The sequence below is a fragment of the Manis pentadactyla genome, chromosome 6 (genome assembly GCF_030020395.1).
Source record: "Manis pentadactyla isolate mManPen7 chromosome 6, mManPen7.hap1, whole genome shotgun sequence".
NCBI classification, from domain to species: Eukaryota; Metazoa; Chordata; class Mammalia; order Pholidota; family Manidae; genus Manis; species Manis pentadactyla.
In genome coordinates this window covers 17,980,328-18,005,949 of record NC_080024.1, presented here as the reverse complement: position 1 = coordinate 18,005,949, position 25,622 = coordinate 17,980,328, and the positions used below count along the sequence as shown (strand labels likewise).

The 25,622-nt window shown below is 42.0% G+C and overlaps 1 protein-coding gene and 1 long non-coding RNA gene across 3 annotated transcripts in view; one reads left to right on the top strand and one right to left on the bottom strand.

Moving 5' to 3' along the window:
* The window catches only part of ARPC2 (actin related protein 2/3 complex subunit 2), a 27,763-nt gene extending 5,712 nt beyond the window's left edge, over positions 1–22,051 (top strand). For both annotated transcript variants that reach the window (XM_036915861.1, XM_036915870.2), the window contains exons 3-11: positions 2,003–2,037; positions 3,473–3,585; positions 7,316–7,361; positions 10,383–10,569; positions 11,168–11,261; positions 16,653–16,779; positions 18,360–18,460; positions 18,789–18,889; positions 21,571–22,051. In XM_036915861.1, coding sequence (XP_036771756.1) covers positions 2,003–2,037; positions 3,473–3,585; positions 7,316–7,361; positions 10,383–10,569; positions 11,168–11,261; positions 16,653–16,779; positions 18,360–18,460; positions 18,789–18,889; positions 21,571–21,595 — 829 coding nt within the window. In that variant the 3' untranslated portion in view covers positions 21,596–22,051. The remainder of the gene's footprint in view (positions 1–2,002; positions 2,038–3,472; positions 3,586–7,315; positions 7,362–10,382; positions 10,570–11,167; positions 11,262–16,652; positions 16,780–18,359; positions 18,461–18,788; positions 18,890–21,570) is intronic.
* On the bottom strand, positions 21,864–25,622 carry LOC130684046 (uncharacterized). The gene is made up of 2 exons (XR_008998172.1): positions 23,789–25,622; positions 21,864–23,646 (listed from the first exon to the last, which is right to left on the bottom strand). It is a non-coding gene; the product is annotated as an uncharacterized LOC130684046 (long non-coding RNA).

The following is a 25,622-nucleotide window of genomic DNA, read 5'->3' as shown; positions in this document are numbered from 1 at the left end:
CCTGCCTTGCTCTTTTGCAACCTTTTGTGCAGCCATAAATAGTAAACTAAAAAATTAATGGCAATGATTTGTCAGATATTCCCAAGTCAGACAGCAAAGCACTTAGTGTAGATCTGAGCAACTTCTCCCAGTGGGGATCTGTGCTCAGGGAACTTTAAGAACTAGAGAAATTCAAAATTTCAGAGTCAAAGTAAGATGATTTACTTACAGATTATTTTTCTCAAGTCTGTTGCTAAAGTGAGAAAGTGAGGAACTTGGTCCTTCATTGGCAGAATTAAAGCCTGAAGGTAAAAAAAAACCTACCCACCTACTACTGAGTGATGCAGTATGGACTTCTGTAAGCCTCCACACTGACTTTTTGGCACAGCCAGCCTTTCCCCAGGAAAATATGCCTCGGTGCTTCCTTCCATTGTGCAGCCTCTTAATATCTCGTTCAGATGGGCCATAGATCAATGTTTGTACTTCTCCTTGCTCTTGTTTATAGGTGTCTATAGGTTACATTTGCAAATGAAAGATTAGAAGCAAGTTGAGTTTCCATCTAGTTATTTTATCATATTCTGAGTTCACTGCTTCATTCTTACAGACACACAGTGTTTTCCTAAGTTACATATGGATGGCTTTGAAAAAGCAGAGTGGAACACTGTATATAATTTGTATGAGTTGATTTTTCAAAAGAGCTAGCATATGCTTAATAGAAACCAGTTTCTTTGAAAGGTATTGCTTAGCCTCTGCAGCAGCTTTTTAGGAGTCATAAACCATGTTATATATTCTCTGATTTCCCAGCAACCCTGGAGGGCAATTCGGTCTTAGTTCCTTTTACAGGTGAGGGAGCGGAGATAGTATAAAAGATACATACTTGATGGTGAGGTCTTGAGCAAATTAAGCAAGAATAAATGAGAAAATGTGTGTATCTTGTCTGCTGGTCCATAAAACAAAGTACATTCATTTGAGTTACAGGTTGCTAGCTGATAAAATCATTATGTCTTCATTTGTTTCCCACCATTGGGCTTTGAGGAAAAGTGGGGTAAGCATGTAAAGTAGCTTTTCACTGGGGGTTAATTGACCAATATTGTTTATAGGTAGGATGTATGTCATGCTTTCTAGGTCATAACTCAGTAACATTTACCAAATAGAAGTCCATATACCAGGCTAAGCTGGGAATCACACAAAAATATATATGACTGCCATTGCCTTCCGGAATATGTCTTTCACTTCTATTCTCTTGTTTTATCTTTAGCAGTTCTACAAGGAAGATCACTCATGTTCTTCCATTTTATAGATGAGTAGGTGAGAAAATAAAGGTATATAGGTGTTACTTTGAAAACATGGTCCTGATGAAAAAGCTAAAATTGGAAAATAGTTATCTCGATCATGCTCAGTGATTTAAGTATTACTTTCTGCCTTCTTTCTAAGGAAGCACAGCACTGGAACTTGAAAACAAAGCTAGGGTAGAACCAGTCAGAGTGCTACTCCATGGAGAAAGTGGTGAGCACTTTGGTGGTGTAATGAGAGGGGAAGAGGTGTCGTAAGACTCACAGGTTGTCTTTGAAATGGAATAGAACTTTGTTTTATGGCCTGAAATCATCCTTTCACCTAATGTCAATTAAAATTATTCTATACTCTATTTAGTAGTTTTTCCCTCCATTGCTACTGTCCTGTGGGGAAGGCATTGACCAAAAGATGGTGTTTTGTGGTCACATATACAAATATATATCATGGTCTTAAGGAATTCAGAATTGAAGGTAAGCACCAACCACAGCAGAGATTAGACAGCAGCTGGAAAACAAAAGCTTTATCTGTCCTGCTTCCTTTTTTATTCTCCACTTTAAGTAAGTCCAAAGGTTCAGGTGCATGAGAAGATGAACTGTGTGCTCAAGATTGGCAGTAAGCATGGGATTAGTACAGAATGGTCTGATCTTAGTGAAGCTCAAGAGCCTTTGCAAGTCCCCTTGAAGGCAAGCAGCAATACAGTTATCTTAACTAAGGCACTTTTGTTTTGCAGAAACAAACCAGAAGCAGTAGAAGTAACATTTGCAGGTAAGTGTCTTTATCTCAACCCTATTAACAGAAGACATAATATAAAAAATAGAAAATAAAATTGTTCCTAAAATGCATTTTGACATTTGGAGTATTCTACCCCTTGATTGTCAAGTCTTTCTGAGGTCTTTATTTTAAGTGCTTTCATGGATGCTTTGAACTACGTAGTTACCTGCTGATATCTTATATGTTTGGGTTTAATTTTTTGGTTCAAACTAAGGTTTGTGTTTTTGTTTGCTTTTTAATTTGAAAATACTAAGTAAGTTATTATCTTAAAGTAACCATCATCTTAGTTTGCTCAGCACTAGTATAGAGGGGAAACAAAAAAATGTCAGAGAGTTAGTCAACAAGGCAGAGATGTTACAGCTTTTTATTCCCTATACAGAATTATGCGTTAATTCTACTCCCTTCCTGTGTGCACTTTGAGAAGTTAAACAGTCACCCTCTGTGAAATGAGGGTGCTTGACTAGATGTTCTTGAGGGACTCGTTGCAGCTCTGAGGTTCTATGACTGGAAGCCAGCCACCACCCTTGCCCTTCCTTGTAACTAGCAGAGCCAGATTTCCCTAAGTGATGGCAGTGGCACCTAGTTTCAGAAACTACACGGGGAAGGTCCCCTGTGGACTGTAGGAGGAGGAAGCCAAGGAAAAGGTAGACCTGTAGATTAGAAAACTAAGAGATAACCAAAGGCAGTGTGTAGGCCATGTTTAGATCTTAATTCAAATAAGACAGAATTAGTTTAAAAAAATCTTCTTTGAGACAGAATATTTGAACACTTGACTGGATATGTGATATTAAGAAATTGTTTTTTAAAATTTAGGCATGACAATGGCATTGTGGTTATGATTCTTTTAATTTCTTTATCTTCTAGAGATACATTCTGAAATATTTATGGATGAAATGATATCTGGGGTTTGCTGCAAAATAAATCACTGAAAGGGGATGTATCTAAATGGCATAAGATAGGCCATGTTTTGATAACTGAAGCCACATCATGGGAATGGGGCTTCATTATACTTTTTTTTTAAGCTGATGTTACTGTTCTATTAGGTAAGATAAGACAATATACGTTTATGTACCAGTGCGTTTGGAAAACAAAGGGAAGAAGAAGAGTTAGGGCCACTTAGGTTATACATTATATTTCATACATGTTTTGAGATATATCACAGTGAAAGGTTTTTTTTTAATTCTTTGCTCACCACGCTGCGATTAAGGTAAGAATAGCTTTGTAATTTTAGAAAAGAGCAAAAAGATAAGTACTTGACAGTTTTGTCTCAGTGTAACTGCTGACTTGTCATGTAGATTTAAGTGAGTGCCATTTAACTTACCTGCCTCCTTATAAGGGAGACTTATGTGGCCTGCAACAAGGTAGGCAGGTGCTTTGAGATACTCTTCCCCATTCTCAACTTAAGCAGTCCTGTTTGCTTTCCTCACAGATTTTGATGGAGTCCTCTATCATATTTCAAATCCTAATGGAGACAAAACTAAAGTGATGGTCAGTATTTCTTTGAAATTCTACAAGGAACTTCAGGCACATGGTGCTGATGAGGTAAGTTCCACATCATTTTCCTTAGGACTCTTATTTCCTCGTTAGCTTTTATTGGTAGCTTGTCACACACTGAAATCGCCATCACTGGCACTGGCCACCCGTAACAACTTGCTCACCTAACCAGGGCTCTTGACTGCTTTTCTCACAATGATGTAAAGAAGAGTATTTCCCAGAAAAGGTTTTGGCTGTTTGCTTGCTTTTTACTCTGGAGGAATGAGATGTTCCCTAAGCAATGAAAACAAAAACAGCTTTAGTTCTTAAAAAATGCAGAAATAATGTATTTCCTTGACCAGTACAAAAACAGCTATCACAAGACTGTGATGGGTTCTATTTCTGTAACATTGTGAAGCAGGTATATAACTTCTGTTTAAAGTTCATCAACTTAATTTCTCATTCTGGAAATTTAGCACAAATTTTTGACTTCCTGCTCTTTAGAGCTGGCCTCATTTAGTATCCCTTATTCCTTCTAACTACCTTAGGGGAAATAAGAAAGTATGTCCGTGCATTATGAAACTTGATGGCCATGCCTTGTTCACCAGCTTCTTTCAGTAGCTTAAGTAGCAGGTTTGGTTCCTGTTGAACTATATTTGCTCTGGGGAAAACCATTTATGGAAGAAAGAAAATGCTGTTACACCAGTGTGCATGTTGTGGTTGGGCCTCAAAGCAGGAAGTATGACTCAGTTCCTGAATCAGTTTTCAAATATCTTTCAGTTTTAACAACTAGGTTCTCCTTAATCTGGTGAATGAAGGTACACCATTTCTCTTTTCTTTCTGATTAAGAATAATAACTTTTGAATTATTTAAAATTTATGTAATGAAAGGCTGTTTGTAAAAGAATATGATCAAAATTCAGTAACTTCTTGGTGTAAAAACAAAAATTGATGTTGACCACAGAATGCCAGGAGCCATAGACAGTCACTTTCTTAGTTATTCAAACACAAGTGATTTGCCACATAAGTTTAGGGGTAGAGCCAAATCTTCTCTGATTTGCCACATAAGTTCAAGGGAAGAGAAACAGATAATTTGTATTCAGGGTCATTTTACCTGAAAAGAAAAACTTCAGGAGGAAGACCAAGTCATATAAAGCATATGAAGGATTATTGTATATGTAAAGGATAGTGGCTAATTCTTCTCTTTATCAGATGAAGAGCAAGAGGAAACAGGTGGCTATTAACCCAAAGCAAGGTTAACTAGAAAGTAACTACATGAAAACAATTCTTAAACATGTGATGAACGGACAACTAAAAAATTGTGTGTAACCATTTTCCCCAGACTGTCCTCTCTCTCTAAAGATGTAGGTGCAGTAACAATCATCCTTGGAAAGGAAAAAAAGTGTTAAGCCAGATTTCTTAAATCTCCTTTCCGGCCTGTGATTTCCTTACAGTGGAACCCCAGAACACATTGCTGTGCTTACAGCTCCCAACAAGGGTCAAAGAGCCAAGCCCGTGTCCCCCACTCAAGTGGGTGGAGTCAGTAATGTTCAGCTTTGGAGCAGAGTGCACAGTAATTGGCTTCCTGGGTTGGTTAAACAGTGACCAGCCTATGATAACTACAGGAAGCGTGTCACCTTGTCACAGGCATTTCCAAGACAGAAAGCCGCTGCTGCTGGGGTGAGGAGTGATAGGTTGCTCCCACCTGTCTCCTGGTGTCAGGTTAGAAGAGGGGGCACAATTGAAAAATGAGTTATGGTTAAAAGTGCAAGTGAAGTAAGAGAAGCAGTGGCTGGTTTTGCCAAGGAGAGGGAGCAGAGGAATTGAACGTGGTGTATGTTTGGCTCTGAGAACCACTTCGTCTCAGAATCTTAATTTAGGAAGCTTGGAATTAAACCAAATCTTGGACACGGTGATTTCTCCCACATCTGACTTCCCCTTCCTCAGGTGCCGCTAGTGCACACAGTACAGAAGTGCAGCTCAGAGGCAGCATTCTAGTTAATGTTCTCATGGGATGTGCGTGTTACTTTTTTTTCCCCTAGATCTCTTTAGGAGAAGTGGTGTGGGGGATATCTAAAGGTCACATCTCTCTGTGCCACCTGCAGACTTATGACCTTGAACCTCCCCCTTCAGTTTCTCTTCTGTAAAAGAAATACCTCACCATGGCTGTATGATCACCAGCTAAAAACTGCATGTGGCATCACTTACCTTCACCTTTTTATAAACAAGCATGATTGCCTATTCATGCTTTGAGATCCACTCTGTTATCCAAGTTTTGCAGATTGAGGATTTCTTCGAGCTGCAGGAAAATGGTTAAAAAATATATGGAATATTAAAGAATGGCAGGGGTGTGAGAACCTCACTATGTGAAAATTTTTTCAAATGGGACATAAAATTCATGGTGTGCTCCTGATGCTTTTTTTTTTTTGAATATCTAGAGACTGTATTAAAAATAAGATTAGAAGAAAAACATTGATACTAAGACCTATTATGGCATGTCCTTATATGCAGATGTGTGGGCACTGAGATACAGCCACAAACGACGGGGTGCCTGCTCGTGTGGGGCTCCCTGCTAGTGTTACCTGTGTTCTCGGGTTTTCTTTGGCTAAATGAATTGTTTAAAACATACACATGTAACACTTAAAATTAAAACAAAAGTTTGTACTTCTCTTCACTTTGAATTTGGTTACTTGTCATAGATTAAGTATCCCTTTTTTTGGCATCCCAGAAAATACAAGGAGATGGTTAATGTGATGCCTAGAGACAAAGCCCTGCAGCCTGGGTTAGTATATTGGCCTTAGTTTTACCTGCTTGTGGAATAGTCATGACACCTTCCCTCCCTAAGTATATGTTTCTAATGAGGGTTAGTAATAAGGCATGTCTGTGTTTTGCCTCTTAAAATTTGAGACTACTGAATATTGAAGAGGTGATTAAATTCTAGTGGCTTTAATATATACCTTTTTCTATCACCGAATAGCTGCCTTTCTACTGCCTAATGTGTCCCATATAATGTATAAGTCAGAACTATTCCTTCCAAAGTGCAAAGTTTATCTTATAAACCATGTCAGCCTAGGAGCAGTTCACCTGCTTCCACCAGATGAAGCAGTCACACTGACAAAGAAATAGGAAAGTGTAAAAGGGCCTCTTGGTTTTGTCATTTACTCCACAAAGCCTGCAAAGCAGCTTGCAGTAAGTACTTGTTTTGAGAAAAAGACATTTAGAGAGTACAACCTCCAATGGACGCATAAGTTAAAATAACTGTCTAAAGTTAAATTATCCATTGTCTTTTGCCTTAAAAAGCTGGTGATGAACTAAATAATTTCAGAGCTTACAAAACAAGCAGGCTAACTGGAATCAGTTCCTTACAGTTCTGGTTTTATCTGTTCATTCACCTGGGTTAGTGGTTTGGCCTGTAGTTAGTTGATTGCTAATGTAATCTGTTGTCTCTTGAGTTTGGCATCCTTCTGCTCTCTTGAAAATAAAGATGATTATGTGCAATGTACAATCTGGGGGAGAACAGAGAACATATAAACGGTGTGACCAAGTCCTAAAAGAGTAAAGGGATAAGCCTTGATTGAAAAACAGGCCCCAGACTAACCTTTTGGATTTAATTTCAGTTCCATGAGTGACTTGCTTGGTAACTCAGATAAATCTGCTTCCCCTCTGTATCCACTTTCCCATCCACTAAATGAAAGTTAGGAAGAAGGCTGGTTTAGGGGAAGCTTGGCAAGTATAGTGCTTAAAAAATAATGGAATTGTCATGGCCTTTGGATTAACATACTTGCTTCTGTATTTTCTAGCTATTAAAGAGGGTGTACGGCAGTTTCTTGGTAAATCCAGAATCAGGTATGTAGCAGTATGAGCAACTGTGGAATAACATGGAAAGAAGCCTGTCCTGTTTATACTGTGCTTTTTTTAGGGAAAGGATTTTGTTTAAATATTATTTGTCTTACAAATGTTTTTGAATGAGCCAACTTCCCACTTCAACCCTCTCTATAAAAACTGCTTTTAAGGGGCTTTTCATTGTCCAGCACTGTCACAGTATGGTGTACAGAATTGATGTATGCTGTTTTTAACATTTTACTTGAGGCCAAGTAATTTCCTTAATCTTTCAGCTAGAAGGCCACTTTCGTTTCCTCATGGTGAGTAAAATGCCTATTTGAGAAGACACAGGAAACACTGATTCCTACCCCAGCCTCTAGTAACACATTTTGGTTCTTGTTTTGTTTTGTTTTTTTAATTGAAATATAGTTGGTTGTAACACCTTTTCTGTACACTGCACATTTGGAAAAAGAAATAGTCAAAGCTAGTCTCACATTTTCAAGTAAGAAAAATTCAGCCCCTTTTTTAAGCCATTCTTCTAATACATGATCTCTGCCACCTCTGTGGCCAGAGGAATTGAAAAACACCATGGCCATCCTTGATTAGAACAGCTATGTTATATTGCTTTAAAGTTTAAAATGGAAAAAATTTTCATTCCTGTGATTAAGTTATGGTCTCAAATTCTGAGTCATTTAACTGGGCCCAGTAGCAAGGACTAAGTAGTAATACCCATTGAACATATCTGTTACTCAAATATTATTACTGTGGTGCCTTGAGTAGCAAATTGTTCTTAGTAGGAAGGTGTGTCTGTCTCTTTCTTTTAACAGTAGTTACTTTTGCTACTTTATTTCCTCTACTTTTTTTTTTTAACATGATATCACCTCACCACTACCATTAGAATATCTTCCCATATCTTCTGTATGCTGCTCTGAAAACAGAATATTGAGTAAAGAGAGTTGTCTTTGGAATGTAACTTGTTACTAGGAGTGTTTGTGAATGAGAACTTTGACTGCAGTCCATAAGAATACTAAAATGTGTTAACCCCTAAATTGATAGTACGAGTGTATTGCTGAAAATTTAAAAACCAAAAGAAAAATAACACTAAGCTTTGCGAGGAATCAAAGAATTTCAGAAAGAACGGCAGAAAGAAACAGAACTAGAACTGAAAAATCATGTAGGAACTCTTGGGCCTGCTTGTCACAGCTCAGATTGTGAAATCTATCAAAACAACTGAAATATAACACAGCTTATGTTTCTGTTCCTGGACTTTCTCTTCTGTTTCCTGCTAAGTACAGACATTGCCAGATTGCAGAATTTGTGTTTATAAAAGTGCAAAGTATAAAAATGTGTGAAAGTATCATTTCTCCTCTTTTTCTGTGAGTTTAAAAGTTTGGAAAACTCAGCAGGCCATACTAGATTTTTTTTTTTATCCTAAATATATTCTCTTTATCATATCAGAAGCCTTACTTAAAGTCTGGCTTTTGCTATGGTTTTATTTAGTTTGTTTATGTGGTTTCTTAAAGCTAGCAGACCTCCAATTTAAATGTTTTTTTTTTTTACCTAATCTCGTCTATTTGATTATCTAGTTTTCAGGTACCCAGAATGGAATGGTCATTGATATTATTTAACACTGGAGTGCCAAAAATGTGCTAAGTACTGCCTAGACCAGAGACTAGATAACCCATGTTGTCCATGAGGATAGATCCGACAAAAAAAACACAGACCTCAGGAATGCTCTTGGGGAAGAAATTAAATAGCAAAAAAATACAAAGGTTTAAAATACTGAGAATGTAAAATTGTGCTTTTCTGGTAAAATTATTCCCATCAGTTGCCTAGAATATGAAATGATCCTCAGTGATGTACAGACACTCTTGCAAAATCATCTATAGGCATTTTGGCACATGTTAATCATTTGATTATATAAACTAGTGTCCCAGCCTTGTTGGAATTTGTACTCAACATGCTGTAAAGAGGCAGAATAATGTAGTGGTCAGCAGACTTGGATTTCAGTCCTTTTTCTGCCCATATATTGATGACTTCATATGTTCTGGGGACTTCAATAAAATACTGTACATTCTTTTAATTCTTCCAACAGGCTCCCCCACCTCTCCACCCCTTTTTAAACAGATGCAGGAATTACAGAGGTTAGGCCATTGTCCAGGGTCACAAGACAAGGCCAAGATTTGGACCTGTTTGTTCAACTCAAAATAGAGTTTTCTGCACTTCTGTCGTGCTGCTTTTGGCAGGGCACTTTGCTTCTTTGAACCTCTTTTTTCCTCCCAAATGAGAATAACTATATCTGGCCTATGTGCTTAAAAGAATTCTTTATTATTATTATTATTAAGATATCATTGATGTACAATCTTATGAAGGTTTCATATGAGCAATATTGTGGTTACTACATTGACCCATATTATCAAGTCCCCCCACATACACCATTACAGTCACTGTCCATCCGAAGGACTCTTATCAAGACCAAATAAAGTAAAATACTTTAAACACTTTGAAAATTTTATAGTGTCTACAAATAAAAGCCACTAGGGTGAGGGTAAATCTCTATATATATTTATACACTTATGTACAGATAAATTTTTTAGGTTTTTTCATACCCTACCTCCATTCACAAAAGGTTCACAATGACATGTAAGGGAGTATATTACCAAAAAGCTACCCAGCTATTGACCGTGTTGGCACTTGGCATGTTAAATAGAAAAATGTGTAACTCACATTAGAGCTTGACAGCATACACAACCCCCCTGTGTCTGGAGCACTAACCTTTAAAGTTCCTAGATTATAACTTCCTCCCACTCCGTATTTGTAATCAGTCATCTTTGATATTGATTCAGATATTTGCGTAGCATTTATTAATTAGCTATATATGTTTGCAGTGATTTTAAGTTTTATTTCCGTTCCTTTGCCTTATGAAGTAGGTAAGAATGGACACCATTCCACCTGGGTTAAAAGTATGGATGCTGAGACAAAATAAAATGTTAGAAGCTGGAAAGTTTTTTTTAATACAGCTGCTGGGTGTTTTTTTCCCTCCAGGATACAATGTTTCTTTGCTATATGACCTTGAAAATCTGCCCGCATCCAAGGATTCCATTGTGCATCAAGCTGGCATGTTGAAACGAAATTGTTTTGCCTCTGTCTTTGAGAAATACTTCCAGTTCCAAGAAGAGGGCAAGGAAGGAGAGAACAGGGCAGTTATCCATTATAGGGATGACGAGACCATGTGAGTATAGAATGTGTCCTGAAGCATGGGTGTGGCTCTGTCAAACGCGTTTACTGAAAGACATACAGCTAGCTCTGTTGTGTGATTCCCCTGAAGTGTTTTGCTCATAAGACACTTCTTCTAGTCTGCAGATAATTGCAAGTTGGCAAAAGATAAAAAGAGTGCTTTAAGGCACCGCTATTCTTAGTCCCCTTCAGTAACATAGCATGGATAATCAGAAGGCAGAGGGTAACCTTAGGTTCTGTGTTAATTGCAACTTTGGGATCATCTACATACCATGAAGCACACAGTCTATAAAGGAATTTTTTTTAAGAGTTTTTCTGTTAGGGGTTCTGAGAATTACCAACTCTAGATTCCAGGTCAAACCATACAAACAAGCTAACAACCTCCATTTTCGGTGATTTTCATCTCCTGCCCCTCTAGGGCATGCATTTATTATACTAACTTTGCTGACCATAAATATGTAATCTGACCCAGTGTGCCTTGTCTTAAGAATTAGAGATTTATGACCTTACCCTCCTTCGCTTACAGATCGAGTTCTTGACAAACCCCCATGATGATTCTGTACTTACTTGCATATGGGTTTTGTTCTCCTCAGGTATGTTGAGTCTAAAAAGGACAGAGTCACAGTAGTCTTCAGCACAGTGTTTAAGGATGATGATGATGTGGTCATTGGAAAGGTATTCATGCAGGTATGGAACAGACATCTTGGGGGAGAGAGAAACCATGCCATGGTGATTTATGCCTTGGCACCAAAGCACACCGTATGCGTAGAAAAGAGAACTGACAGCTCTGTTGATGCTGGCCCTTGAAGATTTTAACAGTCCCCACCAAACCCACTGAGTGTGATTTTAGCCGTTAGCAGGACTGGACTAGAGAGAGAGTTGAACATTAAGCATACTAACAGTACAACTGAAAATCAAGCATCCTTCCAGCCAGGCAGTTTTTTATTGAAAGCTTGGTTGCATTTCCTATTTTCTTGTGCTTCCTCAGGTTTCTAGCAATGTCTGTTCTTGGCTTGGTTTATCCTAAAATCTTCAGAATGGAGTCTACAGAAGATCCTTTAGTGGTAGATAATGCATTAATAAGGTAGAAAATCAGCCTGAGTTTGATCAAGGTCACTACAGAAGCTCCTCTACTAAGGAGAGCAGTGGGGGTTAGCAGGACATGTTACAGCTGGACTCAAGTCTCGTACAGTACACTCATCGTGGTTTTGTCATGCTGTCTGCTAACCAGTTGCTGGCTCTAGGACATGAGAGCTCATTGGTAAAGTGGCATCCAGGCTGGTTTCATCTGAGATGGCTCAGCATTCATAATCTAGTGCACTGGTTCAATTTTCAAAAAACTCTTGTACATTCATTCTGTTTTTGGCAGAGTGATATGATGTAAGAATTCTGGGACAGAATCTTTTCTGCCAGATAGAATTGAAAGATAGTTGTGCTTAATATAGTGAGGATGTGTTCTGTGTAACGTTTCTCAGTGGCTAGGGAAATCTTCAAAAAGTGATGTCCTCAATTTGATCCATCTCTAGTGGCTTTTTGTGTTTAGGCTTATTAATCAGAAACTCTCATTTGAGAGCCCCTATACAGAAAAATGGGAATATTGTCCCTTCCAGCATTTGAGAAGTGAACTTCATGAAAGTGCACCTGTGTGTATCCACATAGGCATATGTATATATACTTCTTGGGTCCTAAATGTAAGTCAAGACAGGCATTTCATGTGCCTTTATGCAGAATTGACAGGGGAATTAAGAGAGCAGAAGCTTAGAAATGGGGCTAAATCCAGTCTGACAAACTAATTTTAAACGCTATGAAGATATATTTAGATTTGGCTGGTTTTTTACCAGTCTTGTTCCATTTTATTCCAGACGACGTCTTAATTTATTTTTGTGCTTCAAACAGATCTTATCTTGGAGAGTTTACTGGAAATTTGCTCCTTAGGAAAATGTAGTGTATTCTTTTTTTGCCTGTGAATTTAAACAACTCCCTCAAGTACATGTGGTCGGGTGCTTGTCTAAAAGGGAAAAGTGTCTCTGCATTTCTGCAGTGACAGTATCTGCACTTGGTGACTGGCCTGGCACCAGGCAGGCCCATCTGGTGTCTAGGAATGTGAAAAGGCTCTGCTCAGGAAGCCATCTGCCCTGCTCCCCTCTCCAAATTCAAAGGCTGCAGTAATTTATTTGAAATGACCATAGAAACCTGGACTCACTTTGTACGTTTTCTCCCGGTGTGAATCATCTGAGAATTTTCATGGGCCTTGTTACTTTACATTTCAGGAGAAAGAACAATGGATGCCAAACACAGAATTTTTTTTTTTTAATTGAAGGGTAGTTGACAACAGTATTACATTACATTAGTTTCAGGTGTACAACACAGTGATTCAACATTTATATACATGATAATTCTAGGTACCAGCTATCACCATACCAAGTTGTTACAATATTTTGACTATATTCCTTATGCTATACGTTACATCCCGGTTACTTATTTATTTTACAATTGGAAGTGTGTTTATATATATATATATATACACATATATATATATATATATTTTGTGAGGGCATCTCATATTTATTGATCAAATAGTTGTTAACAACAATAAATTTCTGTATAGGGGGGTCAATGCTCAATGCACAATTATTAATCCACCCCAAGCCTAATTTTCGTCAGTCTCCAATCTTCTGATGCATAACGAACAAATTCTTACATGGAGTACAAATTCTTACATAGTGAATAAGTTACATGGTGAACAGTGCAAGGGCAGTCATCACAGAAGCTTTCGGTTTTGTTCATGCATTATGAACTATACACAGTTCAAATATGAATATTCATTTGATTTTTAAACTTGATTTATATGTGGATACCACATTTCTCTATTATTATTATTTTTAATAAAATGCTGAAGTGGTAGGTAGATACGAGATAAAGGTAGAAAACAGAGTTTAGTGTTGTAAGAGAGCAAATGTAGATGATCAGGTGTGTGCCTGTAGACTATGCAAACACAGAATATTGTGTGACCTGGGGACACTGTTTGAAATTCCTCTTGGTCACCCATCTGCTTGCCTTGGGTCTCAGTGGGCTCTGTCATGCGGCGTGCTCCTCCACCCTAGTCAGAGCCTGATTCCTGCTTCTGTCATATGGCAGACCGACTCTGAGGGACGCTTAACTGCCTTTAGGAAAGAGACGGGTCTTCCTTTCCCTGCTCACGTGGATGTCCTGGTGCTCAGCTTTGGTGCACTGTATTTATAGCATCCAAGCTGAGTAGGAGAGAAAGTCTGGTAGAGTCATCATTCCAGTGCTTATTCTGTGAAAAGCACTAGGAACAAGTTACACTTTTGGAGAGTAGAGTGTGGTGAATGAGAATTCTTTCACATTGTATCTTAAAGTCAGTCCAGTAATTAAGTAACTAAGAAAAGTTACATGGATGTTCAGAAACAAGACAAGCAATCTGCTTCTTAGGCAGTTGTGAATGTGTTATTTTAAAGACCCTTCTATGTGTATACATGCGTGGTTGTGTCTATAGGATGTTTTCCTGAACAGCAACACTGAATCAAAGTCAGTACTTATAGTAGATACTGCCAAACTCTCCAAAGAGGTGGTATCTTTTTCCTTCCCACCTACAGTGCATGAGAATGCCCATTTCCCCAGGCTCTGCTGTCAAACTTTGGGATTTCTGCCAATCTGATAGGTTAAAAATGGTCACTGTTGAACAAGGTCAAAAAATCTTTTCTTATGATGAAGGCTGTTTTTCTTTTCCTGTGAGATCTTTTTATGTCCTTTACCCGTTTTTCTGTTGGGTTATTGATCTTCTCAATTTCTTTATATAGTGGGGAAATTAGTTGTTTGTCTGTGATAAAAGTTGCAAATTTATCCCCATGGAGAAGTTTATTTTCACACAGCTAAATTCATCAATCTTCTCTTTTATGGCCTCTGAATTTTGAGTTGTAGTTAGAAATTCTTTCTTACTCCAAGTTGTAAAAAATTTCCCTGTATTTTTTTTCTACTACTTTTTTCAATTTCTTACTTGACACACAAATCTTCTGTATCTGCTAGGATTTTTCCTGGTATACTGTATGAAAAATGGATGTCTTTTTTTCTAAACGGCTGCTCACTTGTCCCAGCAGCAATTATTTAAAAGCTCTTGTTTACACTACCGTTTTAAGGTGCTACCTTTATCATATACTAAATTTCTGTGTATACTTAGGTTTATTCAGAAATTCCTATGATAAATTGTGCTTTGATGGAAAAGAGAAATAGTATCATGACGCTCAAAAGACAACCTAGCTGTAGGGAGAAAAAAACAGGCAGTATGGCTGATACATATGTAACAAAGACACTAATGAAATCTAAGAGCTGTTGGGGATGGTTGGTGGTTGGTTCTGAAGTGTTACTAATAGAGAGAACCATGGAGGAGCAAAGACCTGAGACTGGCTAAAGGAGAGTCCCAAATCAGAAGTATATTGTTAACCAAGTCTTAAATGTATTACAAAATGCTAGTAAGTCACCACAAATTTATAAATACCGCATCTGGTTGTGAATGCCACATGTACCAGTGATTTGGAACCTTCAGGAACCTTATTAACACAAGAAAATGCTTGCAAACAGTTACCTACCTGTTCTGTATCTTGGCGAGGTCCAAGAGTAGGCATTAGAACTGCACCTGTGTTACCCTTGCTTTGCCATTAATTTGCTGAGGGCTTGCTAACTAGTGTGCATTATTCCTACCTGCAAATGGAAACATATCTGCTCCTTCCTTACAGCGTGATGACAGTAAGTTAGTTAGGGTGAAAGTGCTTTCTGTCATTGAGCAAGCCAGAGATGAATAAAGCCAGATCCTTTGGCTTGAGGAACTTATAACCTGGTAGGGAAGCTAGATGGATTAATGAATATTAAAGTATCATAGTAGAGGTTTGTAGTAAAGACATGGAACTCTTAAGGAGAGAGCAACCAGCTGCCCTGGTCTGTTGAAGACAGTGTTATGAGATGTAATATTTGAGCAGCAGTAGAAGATAATTGCAGACCAAATGGTGGTGTGACCATGCTTTCAGGACTCAAAACTCAGAGGCCTTGGCAAGCCCTTGGTTCCATCCTTCTGCCATCACGCAGTGAATTGGATCATACAGTTTTACTGGCGTTGCTGGAAAATCTAGTTTTATTACAGGTCGGGGTTGAAACAGGATGCCTTCTACTACTTGTCTTTTTACACAGGAATGTATGGGTTGGGAAAGCTTAAGGTTTGGAGATTAGAACCCAGAAGGAATGGCCTGGTTTTTACATTCTCTGTCATTTTTCTGTAGTTTGATGAGGATGGTGAGGGTGAGGAGCCCTTATGCAGAGTGGTGATATTTTGTGCAGGACCATTCCACAGCCAAAATTAAAAGTCAGGGTTTCAGTTCTCATGTCAGATAGTGTCCTTTTCTCAACAAACCCTGACACAGCTCAGCTCCTTTAGCTCCATTGTCTTCTGCCCCCAAGAGGGGCTTAAATTTGGTCTAAAGTTGTTGATGAATTAGAAATAGTAACAGGATCTAAGACACACCTTGGTGAAACAAGGCTTGTGCAAAGGCCCGGAGCCCAAAGAAAGCATGGTGTTCATGGATATAGAGGTGAGGGAAGTGATACAAAGCTAAAAGCGGTTAAGACTTCATCTTGAAGTCTTGGTTCCATTCACCCTGAAATTTTAAACATTTCCTGAAAAATACAACCTCTTTCCACATTAAGTCAAAAGAAACTAATAAATAGTAGTCCTTATCCTAAATATAATCTGATTCTCCTGGTGCTTTGCAATTTGTTGTCTGTTAAATCCTGTAATTTTATGGTCTGTGTTCCAAAATAAGAGAAAGGGAAGATGATTAATAGTGCTTTAAATAACATTTTGAAAATCAGACTTGTTAAATACTATGTAATCTCTCCTTTCTGAATCTAAAGGGCATCGATACAGCCAGCACCTGATATTTCATGTTAGGCATGTGTAGGGCCATAGGGCTACAAAGGTCACACCTCATGGGGAAAACCCTGTAGCATAAGTTGCTGTTCATCTTACACCATATTCTTTTCTGATGGCTTTTTGCTTCATCCTGGCAGGAGTTCAAAGAAGGACGCAGAGCCAGCCACACAGCCCCACAGGTCCTCTTTAGCCACAGGGAACCTCCTCTGGAGCTAAAAGACACTGATGCTGCCGTAGGGGACAACATTGGCTATATTACCTTCGGTAAGCCAGGCGGGGTTGCTGCCCGGGTGCACTTGACTTTCAGACTGCAAAGTGCCTGAGCCCAGACAGACCTTTGCTAAAATGTTCAGGGGAATGAAACCAGGCATATCGTACTGTTCCTGGTGCCATTGCCATAACTGTAGGAGGTGTGTCACAGAACACTGAGTGAGGTCACCTGCCATTTCATTCAGTAACCATTTCCCTTTTTCTCCTGTTCTTCTTCAGTCCTAAAGAAAACATAACCTCTCATGTCAAGTTTTAGCAGTTAGGACCACATAAGCACTGCTAAGCAGCTGGGGGTGGAATTCTCTGTCATTTGGCTTTGCTTATTAAGCCAGAGCTGCAGCCATGCACTTACTCCACTCTTCTACTGAAGAAATTCAGGTTTTCCCTTCTTACAGTTCCTTCAGCCTAGTGAGCTTGCTCATTGCTATAGCTGCCAGTTTGGCATAACAGCTTATCCTCTGCACCTGATGGCATTAAAATGTCTCCTTTTATTTCCCCTCAGTGCTAAAGGTCTACCAGTTTATTGGTGATGAGAGAGTTGATTTTACCATTATTTCATTAAGTTGCTCAATTTTTTTCACATCACTGTCTTTGAGGTTGAGATGCAACTCACAGTGCATGGCATGTCACACTCTAATTGGCAGCATCTCTCTCTCTGTGGTTCAAAAACTAACGGTACAACTCCCAGTCACCAGCATCTTAGATTCTGTGCAGTGTGATTATCTCCTATCCTGGTCGTTTCTATTCAGGAAAGATTAACACGGGTCCCACCTTTTATTATTAGGCATTCCTTTTCATTTCAGCAAATCTTCAGACTCGGGATTTTGCTGATGATGAGTCTGCTGAGTAGGGTAGGTGCAGAAGATAGAGAGGATCCAAGAAGTCAAAAGGAGAGGGGGACAGGTCTACCCAGTTTAGAGGCTGCGTGACTGCATGAGGCTTCAGTGGTTGGCACCGTGGGGGGTTCCCAGCCCCCAGCCAAAGCAGTTCCTCCTGAGTGTCCTCATCAAGAGAGTTTACCTTACACCTTACACCTTAATGTGTGGTTTTCACCACAAGACCACCGGCTCTTCTCTGGAATCTCTGAAGGCTTATTCTGTAAGCACCTAGGACGACAGGCTTTGCTTCCTAATCCTGATTTCTTAGGGTAAAGTGTTTTTTTCCAAAGTCCACACGTAGCCAGTAGTATTGCCTTTCAGAGAGACTGCTGAGCTACAGAATGGCAGCTAGCAGGTTTGTGGCAGGCAGAGGATGGATTTCAGAATGCATAGCCACAGAATAGAATCAGACCCAGAATGAATGCCCAGGACCAAGCCCTTTCCCTGGGGAGCCCTAGTTTTCTGCTGTGCTCCCCTCCATTCCTCTTTCATCCTTCTGTACTCCTTCGTACCTGCCCGGGGATGGTATTTACCCCTTCCTCATCTCAGGGAGAGAGAACCCTGACGAAGCCTGACATAGTGAAACTAGTGGGTTGTACTTACGCCAGGAGAGATTGGAGGTGACTCTAGGCTGTTGGTCTTCCCACCCTTGGCATTGGTGCTACACCCTGACGCCTTGTTTGTGCCCCACCTCAGTGCTGTTCCCTCGCCACACCAATGCTAGTGCTCGAGACAACACCATCAACCTGATCCACACGTTCCGGGACTACCTGCACTACCACATCAAGTGCTCTAAGGTGAGAGGAGCCACACTCAGCTCCTAGGCTCCGGGTCTGTCTCCACAAGAGTCAGCAACTGCATCCTGTAGTCCAGGCCGTTCTGTGAATTCTTAAGTAAATGGTTCTGGAGTCTTCAGGAAACCATGGCCTTCTTGCTTCTCTCCACGACCCCTCCCCATAGCAGGGAGAACTTGTCTCCAGAAAGGGTTGCCCTCCTACCTACCTGCCTGAGCCTATGTCAATCCCAAGGTGTCTGTTCCCAAACCTTTCTGATAATTTCTAATGAAAGCAAAGCTGTCATTCTAGAACCTGACTCTATTTTGGTACCTATTGTTTTTGCACTCAGGCCTATATTCACACACGTATGCGAGCAAAAACATCTGACTTCCTCAAGGTGCTGAACCGTGCACGCCCAGATGCTGAGAAAAAAGAAATGAAAACAATCACGTAAGTAGGGCCGTCCCACAGCAGGGCCCTTCCTGCCCTGAGCCCACCAAGAAGGCAGTGGAAGGAATGCTGGCCTCTGACGTGTGTCTGGGCAGGCAAAGTTGGGCCTATAGCTACCTGACAGACTAAAGATGAGGTGGACAGGTTTTCGATTCTGGATGATCTACATGTGGTTTCCTTGCTTCCCCATCTTGGGTCACTAGGAGAACAAACAGCAGCTAGAAGAAAACAAGGGATACTTACTGAGAAAGCTTTGCTCTCTGTGGGCTGGAGTTGAAAGGTCAGTCTTGTCCTTCTCGAGGTCTTCCTGGAGAAATGAACTAATTTGCTTAAGGACATTTAGTTGAGTAAATAGGCCTAGAACCAGCCCTTAAGTGCTCTTTCCTGGTGCTTTTCTTTTTCTCAGCAGGAATTTTGCATGGAGAGGGGCTTGTCTTTATCAGGGACTCACATGTTGAGTAGAGCTCTCAGCAGCATGCAGTTCTGCATGCAGGAGAGGCCGGTGTGGTTTAGAACCTAGGTAGGGATTTAGGTCTTTGTGCAAGGTGCTAGGTATTGGTTCCCCTTCTTGTGAAGTTCAAGCAGTCTTGTTCTCAAGATAAGGTAACGGGTGCTCATGTGGTAGCTTTCGTGCCCATTGAATTCAAGTCTTGAGATGAATTCAGCCTTCCCGCACTCATGGCCAGTGGATTTGCCAACACCAGGTATCTTGAAGTACCTTTGCCACCAAAGGTGGGTATGGTGGGCATAGGGCTTCAAGTTCCCTCTCCTGGCAGGTGAGGCCTCTTCTGGCAAGTTAATTTCTGCTGCCACTTGACAGGATGAGAGAGTTGTCTGACTCTTACATACCTAAGCAGGAGGTTTTCAATCTCAGAAACAACCTACAGGGCAGGTTAAGTCACCCAGGACACTTTAGGCAAAGGCTTTAGATAGAAACTGCCCTTATCTCATCAGGTAATTGGTACTAAAGCCCTCTTACTGCAGTAGCTTTGTGCCTGCTGCTCATAGCCTAAGGAGTGGTGGTCAGCCTATATAGCTAGAGCCTCTGCTTAAAGAGGCAACAAAATGGCAGCATTGTTTCTTCTACTCTGCAGCTTCCTGGCATAGCCTAAAATGGGGAAACTAACAAAGATGGGGAGGCAGGAGAGAGCATGTGCCCTGGAACACACATGCTCTTGCTGCCCCTCCAGAACCTTGTCTCCATCCTGGAGTTGACAAGTTCCCCTTTCCCTGCTTGCTTTCCACAGGTGTGTTCTTCTTCTCACTTGGGCACTACTTTGGTGAACTCAAGTGGAGGCAACCAATTTTGTGCCACTTTCAGGACCCAGTGAAGACACATGCAGTTTAGTAGAGGCCAGGAGGTGAACTGGCAGCTAGGTATAGCAGAAGGAAGCCTGACCTGGCCAGCCTGTCATACGCCGGATGGAGGCTGGGCATCATACGTAGTCGTGGGCTGCCTTGTCCATTCAGAAGAAGAGCCCACCGGGTAGCCGCTGCCTAGTCACAGGCCTGGTCACTGGGGTCACTGCACAATGATTGCATTGTTTAAGGGGCAGGGACAACTCCTGTCCTGCTGGGGTAAATGGGAAAGGAGGAGGAGGAGCATTCAAAATGAACAAATGGTCCGTAAACCTCCATCCTAGGACTTAAAACAAGCAGTTTTGCCTTGTTCCATCCCATGACCTCTCTTCAGCAGAGGATGGCCCCAGAAAGGAGAAGGGGCAGCGAACAGTTGCATCCACCCGCAAAACCAGATCATGTTAGGGTTAATAGGTAACTGCTTAGCTGGGGAGCAGGAGAAGCCAGGGCCCCCTCACATGTAACAGAGTAGGAGGGGGTCTGCAGAACTGAACAGCACGGAATAGGGTGGTGGGCCTGCCGTGAGTAATGACCCTGGATCAGAGGCGTCACCCCATAGTGCCCTCTGCCAGAATTGAGCACTCCTGAGCTTTTTCTTTGGCAGGGAGAGAATACTAAAATACAGTTGCATTTTTGGGGTGAGTGAGAGATTCCAGGCAGGAAAAATGTAGCCCCCATATTTTTGCCTCAGCTCCAGCCTCCAGGCTGCCTGACCAGATGCTCTCTGTCTTTGGGAACCAGCCTATCCCCAAAGCTGGCCCTTCTGGGGAAATACTGGGTGGAACAGGACACCGTGACTCAGGAGCCTGAAGTGAGACAAGTGATCTGTAACCCAGAGGGTAGTCATTACATGGCAACACAAAGTGCCTTTAGCCTTGGGAGTTTGAAGGCTGCTTGGGACATCCTGCTCCCATGGTGGAAGATTTCAGGAACTGCTGTCTTTTAGCCTGAAAAGGTACAGCTGAGTAGGAGCCTGAACACTGTTCTAGGAAGAGGGTTGAGCCCAGTCTGAAATGCAGGTAGTTCTAGGCCATACATGGATTGTGGGCAAGTGACTCTCCCATCTGACCTGGTACATTTAATGTCTTCATGGACTTGGCACGGATACTACCTTGTACCCCAAGTATTCAGTGGGAAGAAAGAGTGGATTAAACCTTTCTGTAGGGCTGTGTTTAGCCTGTGCCTGGAGTTCTTCGTCTCTCTAAGGAAGCTTCCTGGCTCATGTTTGGGGTCTTTGGGATCCCACCCCTAGTCCCAGAGTGTGGAGAGGAAGGAAGGATGAGCCAGAAACTAGCCTTCACATTTACTCTCTGCTTTTGAAGGGGGAAGACGTTCTCATCCCGCTAACTCCTGGGAACAGGAAGAGGAAGTGGCTGGCAACTGAAGGCTGGAACACTTGCTACTGGATAATCGTAGCTTTTAATGTTGCACCTCTTCAGGCTCTTAAGGGATTCTCCATTTTGGTTCCATTTTGTACACGTTTGGAAAATAATCTGCAGAAACAAGCTGTGCTTGCAAGGACTTCATAGTTCCCAAGAATTAAAAAAAGAAGAAGAAAAAAGAATTCCACTTGATCAACTTAATTCCTTTTCTTTATCTTCCCTCCCTCGTTCCCCTTCCCTCCCTCACTCCCCTTCTCTTCCCCCTTTGTTCCAAGCTGTTTTCGCTTTGCAATATGTTACTGGTAATGAGTTGCAAGATAATGCAGTCTTAACTTGTTTTCTCCTAAGTATTTGAGTTCAAAACTCCTGTATCTAAAGAAATACGGTTGGGGTCATTAATAAAGAAAATCTTTCTATCTTACATGAGAATTTGCTGGTTTTCTGGACTATGTCCGAAAGAGGATAAGGGAGGGAGGGTGTTCCAGCACTGTCCTTGAGCCAGAAGACCTTAGGTTCAGGAGCCTCAGCCTCTCCTTCAAGGAGAGAATAGGCTGCCAGATGTGCGCTTGGTTGGCATTTCTGAGTAAACTTGAGCACGCTAACTGTAAAGCTTGGTTACTAAGTCTGGGTGGTTGTGACCAAGAAGCTCCCAGGACAGTGATCAGCATATTAAGGTATTTTCTGGTGTATTATTTTATCATGAGTAATGTATAGCGTATCCCAAAACGTGTTCCATGGTGTGTGTGGCTCTGCAGGACACGGATGGGTATTTAGGTGTACGCCTGCTGGAAACTAGCCACAGTTTCTCTTCTCATACAACAGCCAAAAAGGCTGGAACTACGTGTTTGGAGATGCTTACCTACCAGTGCAGGGCCTAGCAGAGTATATTCTCTTCCTGTTAGCAGGACACTGATTTCTAAAATAAAACTGGTTCCAAAACTTTGCTTGGTAAAGAATTACCAACCCCTGAAATGGTCTGAGGGCCATCCTAGTAGTTCCTGCCTTCTTGCTTTCCCTTTTAATTTGTCTCTGTCTAATACAGTGTTTTTCAGACTGGCCTGAGACTCATTAATGAATTGTTTTATTTCCTAAACTATTTTGAGATAATTATAGATTGACATGCAGTTTTGAGAAAAAACACAGATCCTGAGTGCCCTTCGCTCAGTGTGCCCCCAGTGGTAACATCTTGCACAACCACACTACAGTGTCACAGCCAGGAAAGTGCTATTGACAGTCCCGACCTTACTCAAGACTTCTCCAGTTTTACACTCATTGCGTGTGTGTTGTATGTTAATCATGTGTAACTTCATCACCAGAATCTTAAAAGCAGAATAGTATAAACTAATCTGAGGGCATTACACCTCTTGAGGGTAAGTACTGATTTTGAGGTGTGTCTTAGGTACATACATACCCATCTTGCCTAAATTGTCACAGTGAGTCATAGTCAAGAAATCTGAAAGCCACAGGTCATTCAGTCATCTGGACTTCACTTACATGGGCTCTTCGCTCTCAGGACACAGGATGTGCTCATCCCCTCAACAAACATGTGCCCTGGGGAGTGCTGCCCCCAGTGGGGCTGGCCTGGGGCCTGCAGTGGCAAGAGGTCACCGCCCAAGGAAAACACCCAGTGTTTTCCTAGGACAAGGCCCTTGTCACCTACTTCTGACAGGCAGGACACCTGGAAGGGAACTGGAGCCCGCTGCTGCATCGTCCTCATGGGGAGCGAACTTAGCTGTTGTCAGTTCCTGTTCTTGTCCCAACAGCTGGAGAGGACTAAGACCCAAGCCTGGGCTGTTCCAAGTTCAAGGCCGCCCCCTTCTGGGAGTTGCTCAAAGCACAGTGGTTCCTGCAGCTTCTAGGGAAGCCCGAGTCTGGCTTGTTTAGCCCTTCAAGGAAGGACCAGGCTCTTCTGCCCAAAGAGCTGACAGGGCTTCCTGAAGCCGGGATCCTGTCTGTCTCAGTCATGGGATTGTGCCAGAGCCCTTCAGAGGCTCCCAAAGGCTCGTCCGCTCTTACCTGTGGGAGTGAAGAGTGTTGAACAGCTGCTCAGGAAGGCCAGCTAGGATCCAGGAAGCCCCAGCACCCACCCAGTTAGTACCCCCAGCCCTTGCCTACCACACCCAGTCTCAGACACCAAGGGTGAGAGAAACTAAAATACCTGGGAGAATGCAGTGGGCACAGGAGGCTCAGGAGGGCTACCTGCCGTAATGGATTGGGCGCCGTGATACGGGCTCTACCTGAGGAAAGGAGAATGGGGACAGGGTGGGGCCTCCAGGGCCTGCGCAGTCCGCTGGATGGAGCATCTGGAGAACGCCTGCACCAGAGCCTGCCTCTGGGCCAAGAGGAGAAGGCTGGGGATGAGTCAGTCCCAGCGACGGATAGGGGAGCAGAGAGGAACTGGATGATCCGTAAAGAAGGACGGCTGAGCCAGGGACAGAACCCAGGCTTCCCGGCTCCCTTCACACGTCATCCCACTCATGATGTTTAGACAGAGCAGCGAAGAAACACAGACATCCTGGATCCCACAAGGAGGAGGCCAGGGCTGGGAACAGGAGGTCTGTTTATTCCTGGCAGACCAATATCCAGGGGGCCCACACCCACTTCTGGCCAGACTCTGGACTGAACTCTCCCAGAGCCTCTGACTTCTGCCCAACCAGATAGGGTGGGGCTGAGGGCCATCTGCTGGAACCCAGCATCCTCCCACCCGCCAGCTCCCTTGAGGATGGATGCTTGCTGCTTCCTACTTTTCATCCCAACAGAAATGCTGCCTCTCCGGGACTCCTGGCTGCTGTGCAGGGCAGGCAAAGCTAGGCCCCCAGCCCTTGAGGTCCAGTTCCCCCAGAAAGCACAGAAGTCCCCTTGCTCCATCTACTTACTTGTGCTCTTGAGCAAGGAAATTTTTCCTAATGTCTCACCTCCAGCTTTCTTGCTGTAGTTTTAGCCTGTTCTTTCTATTTCAGGCCTCAGGGAGTGTAACTGGCTTCTCCCTTCACCCCAAAGCCACCCCTTGTATAAGGTGGTCATTGGGCCATCACACTTCTTAGCTTCCTGGCTTTGAACTGGCTCCCTCTCACTGTACCTAGTTTACTCAGTTTCCCTGTGGAGTAAAAGTATCATTCTTTTGCTTTTCATAGGCTCTCTGCCTTTTGCAACAGTTCTTAAAGGGGACTGGTGGCTGGAGAGGAGGGACATGCAAAGGACAGAAATCCTAATGACATAAGAGCTCAATGATTGCTCATGTGCAGAGCACCTGTGTAAGCCCTTAACACATTATCTCCTTCAGTCTCAAAATAGGTGAGTACAACATGAGCCCCATTTTACAGATGAGGAAACTAAGGTAAGAGAACTTTCATTATTTGCCCAAGTTCACACAGCTAAAAAAAAAAGGGGGTCCCAGCCAGGATTCTGAGATTCTAACCCAGACTTTCTGACTCCAGTACTGGCTCATATCTCTTAATCACTGCGAAAGAGGAAGGAAAGGAGTCATTTGTTGAGACCCCACTCCCTCTTTTCTCAGGTGCTGGGATATATGCAGTTACATATGTTAGTCCATGATATTCCCTACAACACCCTGAGAGGCGCTTTTCCTTGTTCCCATTTTACAAATTGAGGCCCACATGTGACTTGCCCAATCACATTCCCCAAGTCACCTGTACCTTACTGCCCAGAACTTGACTCTTCATATAGTTTAGACAAGTGTGGAATGACCCATTTCTGGAAGGCAAGGCTAGCTTGATAAGCTGAAAGGCCCATCAAGTAACAGGATGGAGGCAGTGAAGATCATCAGGCCCCTGACACCCCACCACTGCCACCTCAGACACACCCTCCTCCAGCAGAGGGGCAGGATCAGGGAGCTCGATGCACTGTCAGCTGGCTGGTCACTCCAGGGATTTAAAGCTCATAAAATAGAAACATTAGCTCGGGGGGGAAGTGGGGAGGGCTAGACGAAATCATGATTATTCATTAACTGGCATGCATTTCTCAGATTAGCT